This window comes from Anarhichas minor, unplaced genomic scaffold (genome assembly GCF_050575085.1).
Source record: "Anarhichas minor isolate MPS153535 unplaced genomic scaffold, ASM5057508v1 ptg000082l, whole genome shotgun sequence".
In the NCBI taxonomy this organism is placed as follows: Eukaryota; Metazoa; Chordata; class Actinopteri; order Perciformes; family Anarhichadidae; genus Anarhichas; species Anarhichas minor.
Window position 1 is genome coordinate 373,021 of NW_027466528.1, and position 24,428 is coordinate 397,448.

General features: G+C 44.1%; 1 protein-coding gene across 1 annotated transcript in view; it reads right to left on the reverse strand.

Annotated features, from left to right (window-relative positions):
* Positions 1–3,024: 3,024 nt before the first annotated feature.
* Positions 3,025–24,428, reverse strand: part of aatkb (apoptosis-associated tyrosine kinase b) — a 42,958-nt gene continuing 21,554 nt past the window's right edge. The window contains exons 2-14 of the mRNA XM_076081585.1: positions 22,381–22,514; positions 17,194–17,335; positions 12,524–12,603; positions 11,647–11,765; positions 11,016–11,103; positions 9,964–10,097; positions 9,426–9,510; positions 8,985–9,106; positions 8,578–8,727; positions 4,826–8,351; positions 3,990–4,119; positions 3,604–3,810; positions 3,025–3,131 (exon numbers count right to left, since the gene is read on the reverse strand). Coding sequence (XP_075937700.1) covers positions 3,103–3,131; positions 3,604–3,810; positions 3,990–4,119; positions 4,826–8,351; positions 8,578–8,727; positions 8,985–9,106; positions 9,426–9,510; positions 9,964–10,097; positions 11,016–11,103; positions 11,647–11,765; positions 12,524–12,603; positions 17,194–17,335; positions 22,381–22,514 — 4,946 coding nt within the window. The 3' untranslated portion in view covers positions 3,025–3,102. The remainder of the gene's footprint in view (positions 3,132–3,603; positions 3,811–3,989; positions 4,120–4,825; positions 8,352–8,577; positions 8,728–8,984; positions 9,107–9,425; positions 9,511–9,963; positions 10,098–11,015; positions 11,104–11,646; positions 11,766–12,523; positions 12,604–17,193; positions 17,336–22,380; positions 22,515–24,428) is intronic.

The following is a 24,428-nucleotide window of genomic DNA, read 5'->3' on the forward strand; positions in this document are numbered from 1 at the left end:
TAGCATGTCGAAAAAAGTCATAAAAAGTCATAGTATAGCATGTCGAAAAAAGTCACAGTATAGCATGTCGAAAAAAGTCACAGTATAGCATGTCGAAAAAAGTCATAGTATAGCATGTCGAAAAAAGTCATAAAAAGTCACAGTATAGCATGTCGAAAAACGTCACAGTATAACATGTCGAAAAAAGTCATAGTATAGCATGTCGAAAAAAGTCATAAAAAGTCATAGTATAGCATGTCGAAAAACGTCACAGTATAGCATGTCGAAAAAAGTCATAGTATAGCATGTCGAAAAAAGTCACAGTATAGCATGTCGAAAAAAGTCATAGTATAGCATGTCGAAAAAAGTCATAAAAAGTCACAGTATAGCATGTCGAAAAAAGCATGTTTGATAGCATATTTTTTTAATTTCATTTTGAAAATTAAGAATCAGGTATTTAACCACATTGTACTTTACATCTTTTATGTAATGCTGTGATCAGACACGTCTTTGCTGTCAGATCAGGTGATCAGAGTCATACATTCTTGCCTCCACCTGACGGCACCAACAATAATATTAATCTTTTCCTTTTTTTGTAGATGGAAGACTCTTAGGGCTCTTATTGTCGGCTCACATTGGAATCTGATCCCAGTATGAACCTAGATTTACAAACATTAATCACATTTTTCCACCACTTTCCAATTTTTTGTTTGTAAGTGATTTTCCTTAAAGCGTCATGAATAAATAAATTAAGACAAAACTAAACCACATAAAAGACGCCAGAGTGAATTCTGTTCTCTCCATGTGTGAGCACACAATGATCTTTGTTAAAATAAAATAAAATAAAGACGTCACTAGATGTGTAAAACAGACTTTATTTATATTTGATAGAAGGTACAGAAAGTAATGATGTGACCAGGTCGGGGGGGGGGGGGGGGGGGGGGCGGCACATGTTATCGACAGTATCGCAAACCAAAACCTTTGTGATTTATTTTACGACCAGGCCAAAGCTGCTTTAACGTTCCTCCTGTCTGTCTCCATTTTGGGGTAAAAACAACACCGACTGTTGCCCCTGAATCAACAACACAACATCTCTTTGGCAACAATAAAACATGAGACATTTAACCTTCCCTCCTATACAGGTACAGTACATCAATACTCTTAAAAGTATTCTTGTCGAGATACAAAAATATTACGGACAGCTGTGTAGATGGTGCTATGCTTAACTGTTACAGAATATTAAAGCCCTGGAAGGCAAACAAAGACGTAGAAGACACGATATGTTGATGGAGTGCTTTGAAAGGAGGCAACCAGCAGCTCATCAACCGCCGCTCACATTTCACTCCCTCACATCTACGCACACAGAGAGCAAAGCATTGCAACAGGTCATGATCGTGGCGTCAGCCCTCGATTGCCCTTCAACACTGAATTGATCTGTTTTTTATATTTCAGCTTTCAAGTGCTATTAAATCTCATTCTGTTACCGGTTCAACGTGACGCTCAGATTTGTCTTCTTGTTTTAACCCAAATTATAAGGAGTTAGAAGAACCAGAAAAGGTTCTTCGGTTCAGCTTAATACCGGCATCATTGCACAAAACGGATGAGATGAAGGTCAGTAGCCAATATACAGCGAGTGACAGTAACAGTAAAGCCAGACAGCTGTTCTCATTTCTCTCACAAACATAACACGGCAGCTGAGCAGAAGCTGAGGAACACTGGATGTATGTTCAGACTCATGAGCAGGCAAAAATATAACTCAACAGCCTTTTAAATACTGTTGCATGTTTGTCTTTTGAAACATTGGCCGATAGGGTTGGGCAATATGATGATATATAATGAGCATAACTATAGCAGGGTATCGATCCCTCTAATACCTCTGCTAGTATTAGGCCTTTGTGAATATTGTTGCAAATGAATGTGAGTATTACTGCATTCCGGCCATATTGGATTTACTGGATCTGTGCATCAATGTGATGACGAACCGTGATTTGCCAGGTGTTATTTGATAATGATGTATCCCACTATCAGGATACAATATTACATATATTGTGATGAAGACTGCATCCACATTGCCCACCCGTATCGGCCCATGTCGTTATTAGAGAACTAGTGTCTTTATGTAGCGGTCCAGACATGGGAGGGATTTCCCTGTCTCTGCTCCAAAACAACAAACAACGGTCCCTTTATGTCTCTAAGCAATACATTCCTATAGATACTTGAAACCATGCATTGCTTCAATTGAAAAACCTGTTCAGCCTTTAACAAGCGTTAAATCTGACAGGACTTCCTGTCACTATAGTGACAGGAAGTCCTGTCACTATAGTGACAATGTTGTGCCGGATGTTTACAACAAAGATGGATTGGTTGTGATGGCGGTGCTGGCACTCAATTTGGTAGAGAGGATGAGCCACTTATTTATGTAAAACAGTACAGTAGTGGTCCTGGTACAAAAGAAAGAGTCAGAAAATATCACATTGTCCAGGTTCAATCAGCTGTTTCCACACAAACAAAACATTCTGTAACCAAACGTGACCCATCGGAATTCCCTTTCCTTCTTTCACGCTCGCATGTCCTTTGTCTCTGGATGAAGCCAAATATTAACAATATATTACTTGTGATACCTAAAGGATTCTCATTGATAGTTATTAAGACAAGTTAAGCAGTTTCCTAAGAAGTACAAAGTCTGTGGAGCTGTGCAGGCTCCTTCAAAGAGCCGATCCTCAGTTTACTCTTGGTCCAGGTGGTTCCACTCTCTCAGGAATGCTTCCCATCATACATTAAGAGGTGAAAGAGGTGGAAAATGAGATGTTTTTCAAAGGTCTGTCCTTCCATTGTGTCTCTTTGATCTGAAAAATATGCACAATTCAAAGTTCCCCCCGCTTTCATAGATTATGTACATCATACATACAGTATATATTAATATTCTGTAAAGTGTATATATTAACTATTCTCTTTTCAGTACTCTAAACAGCTCAGGTCAGTAAGACAGACCTTTCAAAAGTGTCGACGGGCGATAAGAGGCACTGTCCTGTGTTTCTAAAACCTGACATTAAAAGATAAAGTAGAAGTCATGCTAGCAGGCCAAGTGTTCGTCATGGAGAGGCAGTAAGTATCCACAGCTTGTTATTCTTTGTCCCCATCCTCGCTGCTTCCTGCAAAAGACAGAACGAGGAACAGACGATGAACGAACACAAGGGCTCTTTACAGGCTTCTAGGCATCTGGCTCCTCCACAATGTTGGCAGAGTTCTATGAAATTTGGCCAGAAAGTTTATTAACTAATCAGCACGGTACGTAAGTTTTACTGTAGATCAGTCTGTGGCAACACGTCGTAGCAAACAACTACATCTTTAATGGGCCAGTTTGTAAAACTGGGATCAAGTCTAACACAAGATAAAGAAGGTTTTTAATAACCATATTAGCTAAAACATGCACATGATTAATTCATCTAGCTTTAGATTACAGTTACTCCAAAAGTCAAGGCTTCAAATTAAACCTCAGAGGAACCATGTTTATCTCAGTCTCAGAAAACTAAACATTTGTTATGTGTGAGAGTCAAATCAGTAAAAACTCAAATCATATTTAAAAAAATCCCGTCTGTTATGAGGAAAGATGATGCGACCCACCTCCTGCGGAGTCCATGTCAGAGTCGGAGATGTGAGTGATGGAGAAACGAGACACGCTGGAGGGGGAGACAGTGAAGCGGGAGAACTGTGCGACTGGTTTGGGGTCCGGAGCTTTGGGGATAAAGCGCGGGGGAGGGGAGTCAGATGCCACTGAGGATGTTGGCAGAGGGAGCAGGGGGAAGTCGTCCTCCCACTCATATCCTGCACCTGAGAGCAGACCATAATAAGATATTTAAGTAGTTATTTAGATATTTTGATCTTATCTTTTATTGAAGAATTGATATTTGCCAACTAAATGAGTTTTCTTGATGCTGAAGAACAGATTGATCCTCTCTGTATTTGCATCAACACAATATCTACATTAAGGAATGCATTGTTCTACTTACTCTCCTCTGAGATGTTCCCATCTGAAGAGTCATCTGAGACATTGAGCCGTTCTTGGGATTTGCTGCGTGAACTCTGACCCTCCGCTCCGAGAGGGAAGCCATGCTCAGCCAGCTCTTTAGTTGGGCTTTCCTAGCGACAGGGAAGATAAGCAGAAGAAACTGTTCGATGGACTTCAGATCAAAGACAGCTGACGGATTCACTGCCACTACAACTTCCCTGTTTCAAAGACTATCAACGTATTAGCAAGATTCTTACTGCAAAACTAGCATTACTTCTGAGTCATATAGCCCACCTGATGAATGCAAGTTAAATGTTCACTCTTTTTGACTCCACTAACTTCTGAGAAAAAGAACCAGTTTTGACCTTCTTGGTGCTCAAATACAGTATGTTCACCCACCAGCTTCTCTGTAACATTGTCTGCCGTTTGCTGTTAGGCAGGCAGTGTAGAGTGGGTTACTTAAAGTATTTGTTGTTCTAAAAAGCTCTTGAGCGCTGCGTAATAACAATAATTACACTAAGCCACATGCTAACTGAAATGTAGGGTTGCCCCCTAAAGGTCAGTGAGTTGAATCATCTGTAGGTGACCCCAAGTTGAGCCGTCTTTGTTTTTTAAAAGGCTCGATCTATGAAAGACAATGTGCTCGAATAAACAATTTAATCATAAACGCAATAAAAAAAAGGAACAAATAGCTGTATCTTTGTATTGAACAGCCAAATCAGGATTCAGGTGCAGCACTACTCAAATTACTGTTAATATAATGAACATTGATTAATGCAGGTTTGAAGTATAAATTAACTAATTAAACCGTTTGAATATACCCTTTCTGCCACTCACCTGATCGAACAGGTAGACGGTGACATCGTCAAAAAAAGACACCGTCTTCTTCTTGCATTCGAGCTCCTCCTCCAGGTTCTCCGCTGTAAGCAGGGTCGGCATCTTAAGGAGACTGCGCAGGTTGTGGTCTTCGCTGCTGTCACTCACCACGATGGGCACTGGGTAGCACTCGTCATCGCTCTCCTCCCCGCCGCTCTGCTCCTGCACGCTGTAGATTCGCAGCTCCTCATCCGACTCGTCGCTGTCATCGCTGTCGCCGTCCTCCTCGTCCGCCTCTTCCCCATTGGCCGGAGACCCTCGGCCCTCCGTTGCAATCAGCGAAGGGGGAGGGGTGGAAGGAGGGGGAGGAGAGGACGAAGAAAACCGCCTGGTGCTTGCCGTGTGCTGCAAGGCCACCTCATCTTTGGGTAAAGTGTGCAGGATTTCACCGGATATCCCCGAAGGTCTGTTTTGAATCATCTTGATCTCTGGCTCTTCTGCTGTTTCTAAATACTGAACAGAGTCTTCTGCGTCCTCCTCCTCCTCTACCTTGACGTTGGAGGTACAATCTCCATTCAGGGCACCAAGGGCTTCTTCCATGGCCCCCACCACCTCTGCCGCCCAGTCTCCTAGGGACGAGCTCTCTTCCTGAGATGGCCATTCATCCAGCCCGCCCTCTGTTATTGAAGTGGTGTCAGAGGGCTCCACATGTAGCCCCGGTACCTCATCCTGGTCACACTCTTCAGTCAAATATGCATCCATCTCTACTCGAGATGAGGATTCTGTTCGTTCTGTTGATACGTGTTTCATGTCAAGTTTCATGTCTTTGTTCACTATGGTGTCATTTAGCTCTTCCTCCTCCTCATTCTTCCTTTTCTCGCCCTTCCTTTGTCCCATGCGTTGTTCCTTTTCAACATTTTCTTCATCTCTCAGTCTCTCTGACAGTTCGTCCCCTTCATCCCTGGACTGCCTTTCATTCTCATAGTCTGAAAAGTAGGCAGAGTCTCTGTATGGAGTCTTATCGCTCAGTGGTAGAAGACTGTGGTCGCTGGTCTGTGAGGCTCCCAAGGCCAAATCTTCAGCCTCTCGCTCTACTTCACCCTCCACTTCCTGCTCCTCCAGCTCCTTGTCCTCCTCCAGGCTCGCATGAAGGGTAGGATTTCCCAGAGGTTGTTCACGGGGTTCATGAGGCTCTTTGGGGACAAACTCGGGGCTCTCATTATTTTCTGTGTCGTATCCACTGTCCATAGCTTTAGGTGAGCTGGAAGGGTGGGAGGACGCGGGGCTGAAGCCTTCACAAGACCCAGCTGCAGAGGGCAGATCCATGGAATCCATGGAATCAGGAGTTCCTACCTGCTTCTGGAGCGACTTGAAGGCAGGAGAGGCGTTCAGCTCGCTGGACTCGTCTGCAAAGATGCCTGAGGTAACGTCGGTGATGTCATCTGTGATGTCGTCGTCGTCACTGCAGTCGAGGATATCGGTGAGGCTGACGCTGGAGCCCTCTCGGTCGACACCGCTGTCGCCGGTGTGACTCAACTCAGACTGCGGATCTGTGAGGGCCACCATCACGTGCATGTTGTCATCAGGAGGCGGAGTGGTTGCAGTCATTGTCAGGGTCACCTCTTCTATTTCAGGCTCTGCCGGCTTTTGCATGATTAGATTTTCTTTAATTACATCCTCCCTCTTCTCTTTGAAGAGAGCTTTATCAGTTGTAAGGTCAACATATTGCTCTCTACTGTCTTCGGTCTTTATCAAAGAAGGTTTGACCACAATGGGACCCCCTGGAGCCGGTGATAGATTGATCATCTCGTCATTGCTTGAGGTGTCAATGGCCTTATCGCTGATGTAGCTGCTGTGACTGTAGCTGTGACTGTAGCTGTTGTTTCTGACTAGCAAGCCTGTGAGCGGGTCAACAAAGTGCGAGTGGCAGCAATCTCCAGATGCCGGCACCTGAGTCTCGCCCTCATGGCACAGGTAGATGTAGGCGTTGCAGTTGTCTGAGGGCACCATTGCATGATGTTTACTCAGACTAAGGCATGCACTGTTGTCTTTGGCCTGGTGGGGCTCGAGATAGTCAACGGGTTTGGGGAGAGAGTGGAAGGCCAGGCTATGCTCCTCCGGCCAGGAGTCTTCAATGTCTGTACTTGGCATTGTGTAGTGGAAATCCACGTAGGCATCCTGTCTGCAGCTGTGGCTAGCGCGTCTGTGGTGACCCACGCTGCTGTGGCGATGTTTTGAAGGCCAAGTGTTGCAGGTGTGTCTCTCAACAAATATGTCCTCTTCTTCCTCCTCCTCTGTATCGCTGTCCCTGTGCCCGATGAAGAGCGCCCCCTCTGTCTCCATGTTAATGCTGACAGAGTGGCTGTTCTGCCTGGTGTGGCCGGGCATGGTCTTCCTCAGGGAGCCCATCATGTCGTAGTAGCCCCCCGTCACATTCTTTCCTATGATGGAGGTCTGACTTGCGTCCATGTATGCGTCCCTGTAGGCCTGTTGAGGTGTACTGTTCACGGCGGGGGTTATGCCTAGTGGGTTATCCAACTCACCCAAGGCCTGACGCAGGCTCCTTGACCCCCAGCTCTCCTGATGACGCTCACTGGAGGAGTCACGTCCAATCAGATAGTGATCTATTCCCAAAGGGGGCGAGTGCTCATAGTAGTAACCCCCGTCTCTGTCTTTATAGGACACGTAGTGACTAGACTCCCAGGGTCGCAGTGGGCTATTGTCCAACACTTGCCCTAAAAGGGGCTCCATTGTTAGGGAGATAGCAGGACTTGAGTCGTTCGAGTCGTACATATCTGACTTATGGATGTCTGCTGACCAAAAAGGACCCGTGTTCTTGGTCTGTGACGGGCAGGCCATGCACTCGCCTGAGTCGGCGCTCCCAGTCAGAAAGCTCCCGTTGCTGCCTTGGTAGTCTGGGCTGTAGGAGCACATGGTGTAGTCCAGATCGATGTTACAGTCTACTGGCTCTTCGATGCGGATGTAGTATTCACTGCTTACTGAGGGGCTGTGGGCACTGAGGACAGGAAGTATGCCTGGAGCGTGTAGATGTTTTGATTGGTAGTAAGAAGGAGAAAGTCCGTGGCTGAGACTCTCCATGGGGCAGCCTCCCACGATGCCTCCAGGTGGGTAAAACGCTTCCTGGTGATGATGGTTGACCTGATCCAGGGTACTAGATGAGTCCGGGGCTCTGTACGACTGGTCTGCTCTGGCTTGCTCCCACTTGTACTCAAAGTTCAGGCCATGGCTGGTCTCTGTGACCGTAAGTATATCATCTCCGGACTCCGAGTGGTAGCCATCACCAGCCGGAAATTGCTCAAGGAGAGGAAAAGAGGAGGAGGTTGATGAGGGGTGGTCTCGGGACATTGCCGAGGCACCACGGTGGATGTTGAATACAGTATTGGGACGCAGGGATTTCCATCGCCTCTCAAAGTCCTCTTCGACCTCGCTGGCCCCCTTGGCACACAGGTAGCTGAGCAGCAAGTGGACTTCCTCTGCATTGGGTCTCTGCTCAGGCTGGAGCCAGCAGAACTGCATCACCTCATACCTGAGGAGCACAAGCATGAGAAAAAGAGAAAAAGTCAAATAGACTTTTTCATTGCCATTCTGTTGCTATAACAGAATTTGCATGATAATTAGAATCTGCAGAAGAAAAGTAATTGAACTGTGTTTCTGAGTGTTGTGTTTTGCCATGTTTGCACATCTCCTGAAAAAAACAACAACTGTTCAATATTTTAAAGATGTTTCTAAATGTGGTTGGGTTTGAGTCCCACCAGCGCTCAGCCAGCGGCACTTTGAGCAGCGGTTTGGGCAGTCGCAGCTGCTGCTCCCTCACAGCGTAGGTCAGTACTTGTCTGTCAGAGTAGTGTCTGTAGGGCTGGTTGCCCAGCTCAAACAGCTCCCAGATCGTCACGCCCAGAGACCTGAGACACAGGATATCATGGATGATGTGATGATGAAACATAAAAACAGCAATCACAACAAGTATATGTCATCCCCACCCTATGTATTAATACTTGAGCTGGTCGCTAAACAATGTTTGGTTATCTTGCTTCCTTCATGTTTTCATTCACAGTCAGGGCTTTATCACGATATAGATGTGTGTGTGTGTGTGTGTGTGTGTGTGTGTGTGTGTGTGTGTGTGTGTGTGTGTGTGTGTGTGTGTGTGTGTGTGTCCTACCACATGTTGCTGTGTTGGGTCTGGTCAGCCACCAGCAGGTTTCCGTGCACCTCATCCACCAGCTCTGGAGCAATCCAGCGCAGCGGCACGCACATCTGATCTGAAGTCAGGTAGTAATCATCCTGACAGGACGGACAAAGAGACAAAGAGACAGAAGACAATCACACGTTTTAAATTTTGTTTTTAATCAGTCATGACAGTAAAAACACAAAAAAGCATAAAGATAAAAATAAAAATCAGTTCTCCTTCAGCTTACTTTTTTTATGAATGCACTCATACACTATTCGTTGGTTATTACTTGCTTGACAATGTCTACAGAAAACTAACTCCACAACCTTCACTTTTGATGTCATCCATTTATTTTCCCCAAATACTTCTAAAATTTTAAATAATACTTTTTATATTTCTTACTGTTTGCATGTTTTTTTGTGATAAACAGACCTTGTACTTGTTCTGGGCCAGACCATAATCTCCAATCTTCACTGAGACATCAGCAGTCAGCAAGCAGTTCCTCAAAGCCAGGTCACTGGTCACAAAGGGGGGGGGGGGTAAACAGCTGTTACAGATCTTCATTATTAAGAAACAAAAAAAATAAGAACAGAACATTGCAGGATGATCATATTTATTTATTTACTGTAGAAGCCCTTCATGCAAAACACTGACTGACTGCAAAATGAAACAATTCGTCTTTCAAAGTTAGACTAGTTCAACACTCATATCTCTGAAAACACACATCAACCGCTACTCCTGTCTCTGAAAATGGTGCTGAAATGTCGACGGGATGGAGGCTTGAGTTGTTGTGGAGATGAGGGTCACCGCCTGCAACAAAATCACTGATGCTGGAGTCTGTAAGGAGCACTCAGGCAGCACCAGGATATTGTTCCAGGAAGCAACCGGGAAGCAAAAGGCAGAGTTTACTGATCAATAAAAGACACTGGCTACGGGCCTGGTGTGTTCTTTTTGACAAATAGCTTCCTACCCGTGCGTGAAGTTGTGTTTGTGCATGTGCAAGAGTCCCGAGGCGATGTCACAGGCCATCCGTTGAAGAATCAAGGGCTCTGGGGTCATGGATTCTGAGGACCTGCAGCTTCGGAGGTAACCCTTCACATCCCCCTGGACACAGCAGATAAAATAGATATGTTACAGCCTCTGACCACTGGAGGGCAGTATTGTCATTGTACTGTGCTTAATGCGGCCAAGAGTCACCCATCTCTTGTTCCTATTAGAATCTGGAATCCTGCATGGAAGAGCACCAGATGAACATGTCTGCTCTCTTGTTTTATATGAATTGAAATGTTTGGGATGGACAGACATCTCAGGGAATTATGGTTGTTTTTGGACAAAGCTTGTCTCCATGACAGAGCCTTCATCCTCCTCCGTCTTACTAATAGTTATTAATAATTAATAATAATTATTAGCTTGCAATGACCGACTTTCCTCCTCAGGTATATCTGAACATCTTCTGTTCAGATATACCTGCGCTATTAGCTATCACCAACTTACACCACTTACACTGTGGAGTGAATTCAAAATGTATAGATCTAAAGTAGAAGCCAGTTCTTTGATTACTTAGATATCACCTCAATTATCAGCGTTTAATCTTCTGAGCCAATCGATCCCGTTGGAGCCGATAGGCTGCAGTTTGAGTGGTACAACTGTAGTGTGCCAAATATTTACAGCAGCTGCCAAGAATGTTTTTATTGCCAACGATAATTAACAAAATATCATCTAAACTACAAAACATTAGGAGTTTTTAATCCATTTAATATACTGAACTATTACAGGATGTATCGCAGACTTTGAATTAAGAGGAAAGGTCAAAAGACTTGACAGAAAACACTTCGCTGCAAAGGAACAGTGATTTTACTAAAAAATAAAATCCTTAAAGTGACTGATTTCCAACATGGGAACACAGCAGGGCCGAGGCAGCACTCCACTCCGCTTGGCACCAGGTTTGATTTATCTTCAGATGTTACTTAATATTTATTTATCTCTTTTACTGTAACCGGACCTGTGGGTTTGGATACTCACCAGTGGACAAAACTCCATCACCAGCAGGTAGGGAGTGATCTCGGTGCACTGGGCCAAACACTGCAGCAGAGCCGGGTGCTGGAGGGCACTGAAGAGAAGAGGAGGAGAGGAAGAGCATGAGATCACAGCACAAGGTAGAAAGTGAGCGTTGTCACATTGTAGCTGAATGAAAGTAAAAACATCTCGACACCCACACTGACATATGGGGAAAATAAACGACTAATGATGCTGTTATTGTAAACCAATTCTAAATCATACATTAAACAATTGTTTAACGTATGCATAGTATAGAAAGTTATAATTAAAGGACATGATGTAAAAGTTCAGCATAACATTTCTTCTACAAGTAAAAGCTGGAAAATACTAAATAAAGTACTAATTTTGAGGCATGTGTGTGTGTTATATATATATATATATATATATATATATATATATATATATATAAAATCCCCTCTGACATGTAGCGGAGGGAAAGTTAAAAAGTGAAAAATGGCAATACTCTAGCACAGTTCCACCGCCTCAGAATTGACAGTGAACGTATGTATGAGTTACTTTACCATCACTGACACACAGAGACAGACAGGAATCCAACCAGAAAGACGGGTGACAGGTGAGAGGAGTAAATAAATACCGGAAAGGCTGCGCTTCCTCCAGGAAGTGCATCTGGTCCTGAACGCTGCCGCTGGCTTTGAGTTCCTTCACCACCACCTGGGTGGTGTTCAGGCCTGCGTTCACCTCCCCCAGCAGAACCTGAAACAGTTCAGAAAGAGACATATATACGCACAGGGAAGACAGATGGACAGACAAACAGACATTTTACACACAGAGAAACCCATTGGAGCATGGAGTGGAAGTGACCGTTACACAAAGACAAACAGAAGAGACGTGAAGCAGTCATGCAGGAGTTTTAGGGGAGAGAATCCAAAAGATGGTGCAGAGACAGAAAAATGCAGACAAACACACGTACAGATGGACATACCCAGTGAAGGTACACAAGGATGGAGAGGACGCATGTATAGTCATGAGTGAACAGTTTGAGTTGGAAGAGGAGGAGAAACAGAGAGAAGGGAGAGAACAAGAGAGAACGACAACAACATGTTATCTGGTTGTAAAAACACGAGATGAACACAATGATCAGCCTGCAGTGTCATCACTTTTACCAGCTTAAATTCGTCCTTTAAGTCTTGCACTTCTCGGACAGGCCGACATCAAAGGCCCGGGGATCAGGTTGGCAATACACACTGAGACGTTACAGGTTAACTCAGCGTGTCGGACATTTTTTTTGACTGACTTCATCCTAAACACACGTCTGGGATCACAGCAAAGACTAACAGCCGTGATGTGAGGCTCACTGGGGCTGCGTTTCATCTACCTGGCAGGGAGCTGCAGGGAGCTGCAGGGACAGCAGGGACAGCAGGGACAGCAGGGACAGCAGGGACAGCACGAGCGTCTGTCAAAACCACCGGCGGGAGGTTATGAAGATATGAAGGCGTCAGAAGTGGGCTTACCTTCCCGAACCAGCCATTCCCGATCTCTTTCAGGTAGAGCAGACTGTGGCGGCCGAGATCCGTGGACTTCAGGAGTTGGACTGGAGGAGAAGAAGGAGAGAGGAAAAGGATGATACAGTTATAATCATGTCGTTGTGATCTTCGCTAAGCTGTTTACTACGAATCACATTACAGCTAACTAGTTCACATACCAGGCTAATGTGTTTCAGAGATAATTCATGTGTTTGTCCCATTGGCTCCCATTACTTTCCATATGATGTAAAAATCTATTGGCAGACCCTTTAAAACGTGCACAACGACCATCAAGTCTGCATTCATTCTGTTTTTATCAAAGTTACATTATCGTAACAATCCAATGCCATGCAGTCTTTTCAAATAATTCCACATTTAAGTTGCATTATCACACAACAATAATATGAAACGGACAGATGATGCAGGATTGATGTTCACTCTGATGGATCGCACTCAAGGAAGCTCAAGTTATTAGCAATGCTTATTGATTTTCATACCATTAGTAAATGGATTGAAACAACATGGCTGCTTAGAACAGGCAGCAATGTTTTCATGTAAGACGATGCAACCATTACATCTATTCATTTATTAATTCATGCAACCTTTATTTAGCCAGGATAATCCCATTGAGATACTGAATCTCTTTCACAAAGGGGGTCATTGCCGAAAAGTTTTACCACATAAAAACAAAGATAACGTACTTAAAAAATAAATAAGTTAAAAGTTAAAAGAGCATAAAAACATGAAGAAAATTCACATAAAGGAGACCTAAAACAAACCAGCACATTACATGAATCAAATCATTTCCATTCAGTGTTTAAATGATCCTTCATCCTGTTTTTATAATAGTGCATGCTTATAGAATAACCTCGTTTAAAATGTCTCTGTAGCTCACAGCAGCACGGTGCAGCTTCTCAGAGCGACCAACCCAGTTTGAAAGGTTTCAGCTACTAATCAGTTAAATATCCAAGAATTGACAAGTGAACTAAAAAGACATATGACACATTGTTTGTGCAACATTTCATTTGCGAAAGAAATTTAAAGTTGTCTTGACATGAAATGGATGAACTTAAATATAAGGTAAAAGATAAAAGATTTGTTGTTTTCGCTCATTTCCAATATGATGTTGGGACCAATTACTTTATCACATAAAGAGGTGAAGAGATCATACACACCGGCACAATCATGTCTGAGAACGTAACAGAAGATATGTATATGTTACTTATATGGAAGTGAATCATAAACGTCAATAACAAAGAACAAAAAATACATAGAGCACAGATGACAGAACGCACCATCACTGTAGAATCCATCGTCTGTCCAATCGATTGTTATTAACCGTCTCTAAAAGGAAATATCCGAACATGCCAGTGAACGTTGCCCATGGTCCTCGAGTAAATCATGTAACTCGACTCTTGGGTCTAATTCTCTGCTGAGCCAACTCTGGCACTGATCTGTGTGACTGTCCTCCAACTCCCTGAAGCATCTCTGTCAGCATCCCCCGATGACCCGAGTCCTTCCTGCCTGCTGAACTACGCCCGACCGTCCCGTCCCAGTCAAATGAAACGGGACTGACGACAACATCCCCCTCCAATCTTCCCCTCCATCTCTCACCCCTCACCATCCATCCCTTTCTTTCTCTCAGTGTCTCCCACGATGACACTCAGACTCTGGGTGTAGAGGAAGACAGACAGGTCTTTGTGGTGCTGTCGTCTCCCCCCAGACTGCCACACAGTCCAGTCACTGTGTGGAGGCCATATTGGACACCCCTGTCTCTCCCCTCCCCCCAGACTGGTCATTCCTTACACCCACTCACGCTCTCTCCGGCCCAGGGCAGAATAACCACCATTGTCTGGCTGCTTGGGGCAGCATGGCACCAGTTAGGACCAGTTAGTGCTCACACACTGGGGCTGTTATCAACCTGCTCCGTGACACGTGGGAATGAACCGACTTCTACGATAACAACGGCAAGCAATGGGTCCCACCAACGCCTTCATGTCAACCTCAAATATTCATAATACTAATGGAACAATGAGGGGAAGATGATACATTTTGGGGAGAAGAAACTAAATTCTCAAAGACGATATTTGTCTTCTGTTTCTTAACAGAATGTCAGAAAAGAACTTGCAGATTTCCATGAAATAGAAAAGTCCTTGAGTCAGCACTTCCATCACCTTATTAAGACAAAGCCGGGCGGATGGTGGTTATCCTGCATATCTTTCTCTTTCTAAAACACCCTGAATAACCTGGTAAGTTCTCAGATGTCTTTACAGCCAACACACTAACTCAATTTCCATTTGACCGTCCTGTCTGGTCTGGTCTGAGTTGTGTGCTCCATCTCTCTCTGAAGAATGCGTCTAGCTTTATCGCTGTCGTAGCCAGGAAGTCTTTAGCGAAATGCACAGCGTCTAAATCACTCAGAGCCAAATGGAATCCCCATTAATACTCTTCCAGCCCAGTGCATTCGAGTCTGTGAGGTGCTGAGCTGTCGAGCTGTCCTTCGGCATTTAAATTCACTTATGACGTGTGCCCATTCCTGTTGTGTAACTCACTTAGAAATGGCAGCATGGCGATGATGTAGAGGTTGATGTGAGTGTTTGTTAGAAGGATGCAGAGATGATATGTATGTGCTGTGAGAGGGAGGAGATCTCAATGTGTGTGTGTTTCTGCTCAGATGACTCTGTGTTCACATGTCCTCTCTGAGCGGCTGTGAGCTCCATTAGTCTCTGCAGTGCAGCCTGCAGCACGGAGCAGCTGCATCAGGGCGGGTCCTGCATGGGGACCGGGCCGCGGACTGAGCCAAGCTCTTACAGTACTGGAGTCTCATTAGGAGCTCCACCTATCCACAAAGTCCTTCGACAGGATGACAGAGGAGATGGGAACATTGGCTGAAAGTAACCAGACTCGCTCTTAGCAGCGAAGTACTTCAACTCCCCGTCTACCTCGGCTCTCAGGAATCATTCGAGATTTGAAATATGAGACTTGAACCGACACCATGTTTGTTTAAAAGCAAGAACTTTTCTATTCACTTTCTTATACAACAGATGTTAATCTTAACAACTGCTGCTCCTATTTACTCACGTTCTTTGCCTCTCTGTGGTTCTGTGCTTTTCTCTATTCTTCTTCATTCTTGTGTGTAAGTTTAGCTTTAATATTTGATCACCCTGTAAAGCTCTTTCAACTGCATTTATATGAAGTGGTGGTAAACAAATAAACTTGAGCTTGAACTGGCATAGTTGTAGGAAAAGAAGACAAAATGAACAACAAATATAATAAAAAAGTATCAGAAAGTATAAGAGAGGAAACGCTACAGTAGAGTGCGATGATGATGATGTCAGTGGGTGAGGCAGTCCTGAAGGTGCAGTAATGAATCCCTGACCTCTGTAATACCATGTGGTTTATATTATTCACAGAGGACACGCATATGTTAAAGGCCCAGTTTACTCAAATCACAGAACATAGAGGGAAGAAGGTTTCTTACCCCAAGTGGTTTCAATCCACGCACACATGTTTGGTTTTGAGAACCCTTCCTTTATTTTTTCAATGCAATGAACAACACTCGAATAACTCTCCTGCTATTGACCTCATTTTTTGTCGACTCAAGGAGCGGGGCTAGCCACAACTGCTAGCGTTAGCACCAGATTTAGGGTCCGATTCGTTTTTGTATCGTGTCGTTAGCCCGTTATTCTCTGTCTGGATAGCTTCTTGTTTTAACATTGAACTAGTGTGGGTCAAACCGTATGAATGTAAAAACATTCACGTCTATGTGAGATTAGATCTAGACTGATGCAAGTTAACTGCATGGGCATGATCCATTAAGTCCCGCCACACTCCCGTGTCATCACTTTATCAGGCAGCATCGGCCCATTAACGCACAACAAGGACCATTGTCACACAGAGGCAGAGAGAGAGAGACGGACAGCGACTGAGTGAGAGAGAGGAATACTCTCACTGGGGTTTTGTGCTCTCGAATGCCTGACATTCCTACAAGCAGCAGTGTAGGCCGGCCGCCTGGACGTTATTACGCAACAGGCAGATGTTTGTGGGAGAGAGGGAAAGCTGAGGAGCACAGAGTCCATTCTGTGGGGACATGCAGTGAGGGATTGTGGGATAGGTGGAGAGCTGACCGAGGCCAGCGTCAGGGCGGTGCTCACTCCGGGGACAAACTTTAAACTAAGGCCAGATGCACAGCTCTCCTCGCTCTCTCGTTACTCTCACACCCTTGACATGTACTTGTGAGTGTAAGGCGAGTTTTATAAAGCTATTGCAAGGCTTGCATCAGTTCGCAGCAAATGACTGAAAAGGATTTCACGACTGGATATATATCTTGTATTTCATCCCTTTCAGAGGGGAAAAGTGTAGATCTTCTTACATGTAGAGGGGATTTCCAAAATTGAAAAACTGGAATGTAGCAGAACAAGTTTAACCTCTCAAATAATAAATGTTCACTTCTTTAAAACTCAAGGCTCCATGTATTCATACTAAATACAGAAATGAAATGTTCTTACTTCCCCAAAACTTCGAGGTGGCTTTTTCTCATTGAAACTTTAGTTTGTGCTTTGCTGCACAACATAAGTTGGTTCACAATAGATGGAGCCACTGGTGGAACTGACAGCGTTTAAGTGGGTAAATCGAACAGATTTGAAGACTTGACCCACCCGATCGAGAAGGTTGCTTTGCGACCGTCAGCGACACCTCGGTGAGCGGCAGGATGTAGACGTCCGGGCTGCCCTGGGAGGCCGGCGAGGCCAAGGTGGACATATCTGCATGGTACTCCTCCCTGTCCACATTCCTGAATTCCTGGAAAGAAGACACACAAATGTACCAAGAGCTCAAAGGTCATGCAAAGGAACAGGTTGACTGCATTAGAAGATAATGTCATATCAAAACCGACAATGAGCATATTCGCAAAATAATGAGAAAAGGGAAAAGGACTTTTGACTTGATTTACTGCACTTCTTTAAGCTGACACCTGATCCAACTCTCAGCTTCACCAAATGACACCAAGCAGGAGATCAATACGTCTTTACAACGCTGAGTGGCCGAGAGAGATTAGAGAGCCTGATCACTGTCTATAAAGATTCTACTAATATATATACAAACCATCATTTTATGAACAAAGTACATGAGTCTATATAGAGGGTAACTGCTCTGAAATAAATGACTCTGAAGTGGCTTCAAAACATCCTGCATGGAAAAAGTAACGTTTCTTGTTATGAAAGAAATATGGATGAAATGGTTGAAATCAGCACGCAGTGATGAACAAGCTCTTCTGCCTGAGGTAAAATAAGTTTGAATCATAAGGTCCTCCTGCATCAATACAGGATCACGGGATGCTAACATTGTGAGTCTGTTCTTTCTAGATAATTCTTTTTTAAACGAGGCTTTATTTTTTCTTTCTCTACATAATAGCGAGCTCGACAGCTTTTTCAATCCCATAACGGAAATTCCCCAAAATCAACTTATTGTGAGTGTTTTTTATCACAATAAAATCATATATATCGCCCCCATCTGTAATCTGTATGTGTATATGTAAATGCATTTTTCTATTCTCTCTTGGTCCATTCTGTAATCACTTAAATGCTTCGGGAGACACGAAATGGATAAGATGAATAATGAGAATAAAGAAAGAGACATAACAGTGAGGAGCCCCTGAAAGAGTCTTTCTGTCTGTTGAACGCACGGACACATAGCGGGATGAAGCAGAGGAGGAGGAGGAGGAGGAGGGGGAGGGGGAGGGAGAGGAGGGAGTTGGCTGCATCCACCGACCGGATGTCAGAATAAAAGTCTCTTAGATGAGAGCTGGAGAGTGGTGGGGTCCCAATACTGGAAAAATGTGACCTGCTGCAGCCCTCTGTAACACACACACACACACACACACACACACACACACACACACACCTCCATCCGTCACTTCATCCTGTCCCCCAAGAATGCGAGCACATACACACAACACACATGTGCACACCCTCCCTCGGCCTCAGATCCAAATCTTCACACGGCCCCGCTCGCCCTCCCATTCAACATGTGGTTTCACTCTCCACACCGACACACACTCTGTCAAAGACACACACACACACACACACCAGCTTTTACAGAGCTGCAACATCCTCTCTCGATGCCCATACTTCCTGCAGTAAAAAGGTACCAAGACCAGGCCCGCAAATAATTTGTATTTTTTCAATGGATTAATTCAATAGTAAGAAAGTAAATCAGCAAATTATAGAAATTCCTGCTGCAATTTCCTAGAATGCAAGCTGAGGTCTTCAGAAAAAAAATGTTCTGCCAACAGTCCAAAACTCAAAGACGGTACAATCATATCAAACACAAGCAGCAAATCGTCAAATTGAGAAGCTGAAATCTGAATCTTTTCATGATTGCTTCATAAGATTCTGTTTCCAGCTAATCAAACAATTGTCTAAACTTTTCAGGTTTCAATAAAAACATGTTTCAAAACCAAAAAGACAAAGCATGAACAGATTTACATTTAGTTCTTCACCTGGAAACACTGAAGTGTTGAGAAAACCGTCGAGAAATCCTTTCATTTTATTCTCAAGCTGTCCAACAAACTTCCTAAAATATTTACAGATCAACATTTGTTTGTCCTTTTAATCCGTCTTAATAGATCTTAACAGCTGCTTTCTCTGCTGGTGAAACAAGCAGCACAACACTCAGCGTGCACATGTGTCTCTGTGACCCCACAGCTGCTTAGCTTACCTTTCCTCAGAGTCCACGGGTAAGGATGGCATGACAAACACCTTCTGCTTTGGTTTCAGCATCTCAACCTCTTTTAGGTTTTCTCACACACACACACACACACACACACTCAGTGGCCCCCCCAAGGTTCCCATTTGTGTGATGGATGCAGGGCAGCAGGAGCTTGGCGGTGCCGGGAGGAGCGGCTGCTGGAAAAAGGGCATCATCATTCTGCAGAGAGAGTGTCATTGTTGAGTCCAGAGAGGAGGAAGAGGAGGAAGAGCTGACTGTCCCCGAGACTGCTGAGGACGGAGGGACGGAGGGACGGAGGGAGAGAAGAGGAGACGCTGGGGAGAGGAAGGAGGAGGAGCACCGTCTCCGAGTTCACAGGCCAGACCGAACCTGAGGTCGTCTCATGAGCGAGAGGAGAGAAACTGAGCCCCCCACAAAAATGTGAGGAGAAAAATACAAGTGGGAGGAAGACGAGGAGGGGGAGGAAGAGGGTGTTCACATACTATACATGTGACATCACTCCTTCTCTCCTTCTCTCTCTCTCTCTCCCAAAAGCCAAAGAACATCTGCAGGGCAGTCCCCCTCCCCACAAAACCATGACAACACACACATATTTGTGGTTAACGCTATACTTGTGAGGACTGTTCACTGACTGCTTTCATTCCTGACCTTCATCTTCATCACTACGGTCTTAACCTGAACATGAACCATTAAACTGCTGCATGCTCTGTATTTGAGCCCTGTACAGTCGGAGGTATACGTTCACTCATTTTTCAACTTGTATATCAAGATTAAGGGGCGTGTGCAGAATGAGTGATCTTAAGTTGTTTAACAACTGAATATGATTCTGCAAAAAAACTAATTGTTGACCCAAATGTTGCTGTTGTGCTCATGTACACTCTTGTATTAATTATTAAGGGTCTCTAACCTGATCTGAGGTTTGTTTAAGTCTGTTGCCCCGGAATCGTACAAATTATGAAGAGAAGAAATATCAATTTGTTAAGTTAATAATTTGTCATAAGGCCAGAATCTGCAGACTTGGCAGGTCCCTTTATTTCTATACAATGAAACATTTGTTTCAAACTGTAGAGTTTCAACCCTAAAACCAAGTCCAAACCCCAAACTAGCCCCTTACTATTACAGTCGAGAGGATTGTCGGAGGAAGTTCCTCATCTTTCCTGTCTGTAAAACACAGAGAGCTTTTCTCTCTCATCTCCTCTTCCAGTTTTTTTTTTTTCTTAAAATTCCCTCTTCCTGCTCTGGGAGAGGCTGTGTCTAGTTCCAGATGGGGCCCTGAGGCCGGATGCACTGTGGCCTCATGGGTATGCCCTTCCTCACGCCCTTTCTCCTCCCCCTCCTCCCACCCTGGCCCCTTCCTCGGACACACCCCGACAGGTCCGAGCCGGGTGGTCCAACCCGCCGACGACACAAACCAGACACGAAGCACATCATTCACACTGTATATCTTCGTTAGGCTGTGTGCAAGGAACACGACTCTGGATGCACACTTATGAACACACACACAGTGTTCAAGAAAGGACAGGATGTTACGTAACATGGCTACAGACACTGCAGCTCTGTGCTTCCTAAGACATTCAAAGTGGAGAGATATTGAGAGATGTACCCGAAGGCTAACATACCTCATTACTGAAACCATCTCACATGTCTCTGAGTGGAGTCTTAGATGATATGCTTCTCTTGTCACAGCAGCATAAACCACAATTTCCTTGAAATCCACCTGAATTACATGTCGAGTAGAGTTGAGATCCCAGCGGAGCGGCCTTAAGCAGAAGGCAGAAAGGTTCGGACCCTTTAAACGGAGAGCTGTATAGTCTTGTATTGGGGCTTATCACCCGGATCTAACAGCCAATAGCTTAAATAAGGTTGTAACATAAAATAGTAGCTGAAGAATAAATCATGTTGAGTTGACAGTTTCAAGTGTCGTGCGGGAATATGAATCACAGTAAGGACTCGTGTAAGAGAAAAGATTTTAAAAAGTATGTATGAAAGACGGGCTGTAACCAATTATTTCTAGTCTTGATTCATCGGTTCATTATTTTTAATGGAATTTAATTTGATCTCATGTTTCCACAGCCCAAGGTCACTTCTTTAAATATCCAAAAACCCAAAAGATATTCAATTTGCAATGATATAAAGCTGAGAATCCTCACATTAAAAAAGTTGGAAACACTGAGTCACTTTGGTCCAGACATTCATGGTCACCAGAGGATGAACTGGAATCATTCACGGTCACCAGAGGATGAACTGGAATCATTCTTGGTCACCAGAGGATGAACTGGAATCATTCTTGGTCACCAGAGGATGAACTGGAATCACTTCATCCATGAATGTTTCATCCAGTAGCAGCAGCACGCCAATATTTTAATTTGTCTAATACTTTGGTTTACAACTAAATTCTCACAAAACGTGACATTCCCATCAGCCTCATGCTGCACTTTGAGTTTATTGCTAATCAGCTAATGCTAACATGCTAACCTAAGATGGTGAACATGGTAAACATTATACCTGGTAAACCAAAAGAAATCAACGCTCCAGCTCACCACATTATACAGTAAAGGCCCTGCTGTGCACAAGTTATCTTCAGTCTTTGTACCGTGATACCTGTTAAACATCAGCATGCAACTCTGTCTCCTACAAAACTACGTTTCCACACAACTAAACTGTCCTCTCATTTACGTTTTGAGGGAAACTGCGTTGCTGTGACCCCGTTTCTGCTGCCGCTAAGAATCGGGGTCTACATCAATGACACAAGATGGACCTGAAAAAAGCTGCAGGCCTCCCGCCGCTACATAAACACAGCCTCCACTACCTTTGTTTGCTGTTCTGTCTACTTCCCATCAACGTGTTCCAAGTACAAAAAGCTGGAGACCTTGTGTACTGAATACAATGGAGGTCTAATGAGAAGCTGAGAGGAAGGTTTTGTGTTCAGGCCATTTGCAATAATGTGCATGCGAGCAAAGAGAGAGTCAGAGTGCAGGTATCTCTGTGCCAGGCTCCATAAAATCTTCATATGCTTTAATGAGTGTGCCTGTGTTCGTCTTCATGCCTCATATTTCTTTCATGTTTCACGTGGAAGTCGAGGAGAAATGGTGTTCGGTTAAAGAGGAGAGGCCCACCTTGAAGCCGGTTTTGCTTTTCTTGCAGCAGAGGCAGGCCAGCATGAGGAAGACGAAGGTGAAGAGGCCCGAGAGGGAGATGGCCACCACGGCCAGGGATGACGACCAGGACAGCCCACTCAGCGGAGCGCCATCTGCAGGACACAAGCGTTACAGACGGACAGAATATGAGGCGAGGCGTAACACTATTAGACTGTGTGCACGACACTAATGCGATCAAATGCATGTTAAAGCTCGTATGGCATATGAACGCAATACGATTACAGCAATGAAAGGGTTGTACTCTACATCGGTACGCTGTGGTATTTAAATGTTTCACACAGGAGCTGACTGCTTTCTCAGGAGACTTTATATTTCCAGTAAGCGACACTCACATGTTTGATTTATAGCTTGTCGTCATGTTTTTGCTGAAAAATGAAATGCTGTGAAACATTCCAGCTCTGTAGGATTTATCTGAACACAATGAACACTTCTGCTCAGAAAACCAGCCAATAAATGCATGTTGTTGATTTATCACCCTCACCCGACAGCAGAGGCACATCTTCTGCACTTATTGTCTTTTTCACAACATTCTCAAGCTCTGAGATAAACTTGATAGACATGCATAGTACATGCATTGTATTGTGTATATTTAAGATATATTTTCTTTATATTTTCCAGTTTATTTTTATCCCTCTTCTATGGGCTAGTCTATGGCTTAACTCCTCCTCTTTCACGTCCATTATGCATTTCTGATTATTGGTTAACGATGCAGGTGTTAACTAAGCAGCAGTTTTACTTATTACTCACATTTTGTTATTATTTAAATTTAAAGATTATTGTAAAAGTCAAAGTATTGTAAATGTTCATATTTCTGATATTTTTTAAACAGACCAAACATGTTGGTATTCATGGTTTCTGGTGAACCTGCATGATTTCACCTGATTTGCACCAGCCATGTTTCTACAGTAGCCCAGAATGGACAAACTGAACTCTGGCTCCAGATAAGGTCATTCGCGTTTTTTTGCATTTTTGCGTGGGCCACCGTAGTTCTTCTACACGCTTGGTTTCAGCTGGTTTCAGCTGGTTGCAATCTGCAACCTCACCGCTAGATTCTACCAAATCCTACAAACTGCACCTTTGAATTGAGACGGTTTCATATTAAAAGTTCATCTGAGTAACTTTAACAGAAGAGACAGAAGACGGAGAGGAAACACAGCGAGAAAGCAAAGAGGTTGACATGCAACCAAGCAACCTTGGACATCGGGATTTCTTTAGGCCAAGGGAATGCCCAAAATAAATGCTTTTCAACCATAACACTCTGTGAGATGTACCCCAGAACTGACAGCAGAGTGATAAAACACAATGAAACCCACTGAAGACGCCCCAAAGGGCACTTTGGCACCACAATAAAACACCTCACTTGTGTCCTATAAGATCACTTCTATAATAGAATTTATCTGCAAAACAAGAAATTTAGGTGTTTGATTAAAAGAAAGATCTAATTATAATAATGGTACAGTATTGACACAGTTGACATACAGTATAAACATCCTCTAGTTCCACCTCTGAAGCCATCAGTGTAGATCTCAGGCTCCGTTTCTCTCTCAGCCTCATTCTGCATCTGAGACGCCAATCTTCAGACTTTCATGGCTTGAATTATTCCTCATGTGTGCCGCGTGCATGCTGCCCAACCTCGTAAATAATATCTTGTTCCCACTCTTTAGGGCCATATCCGAGCAGCGGATGATTTATTCTTCTCATTCTGCAACGGCTTCCGAAATGCAACGGTTACCAAGGAAACAGATTGGACGGACAGCCATGCGGGATCGCCTTCAGCTGTAAATCTCTCTCACACTGATTCATGCCAACAGCAGTGCCACCCAGCTCCACGCACGCACACACACGCACACGCACGCGCACACGCACGCACGCACACACACACGCATACACACACACACACACGTACATGACAAACGGAGCACAGAGAGTCATTTCTGATGCCAGTTTCTGCTGATCATCTGAAAGCTGGTGCAACTGGCTCTCAGTGAGAATCGGGCTCTTAGTAT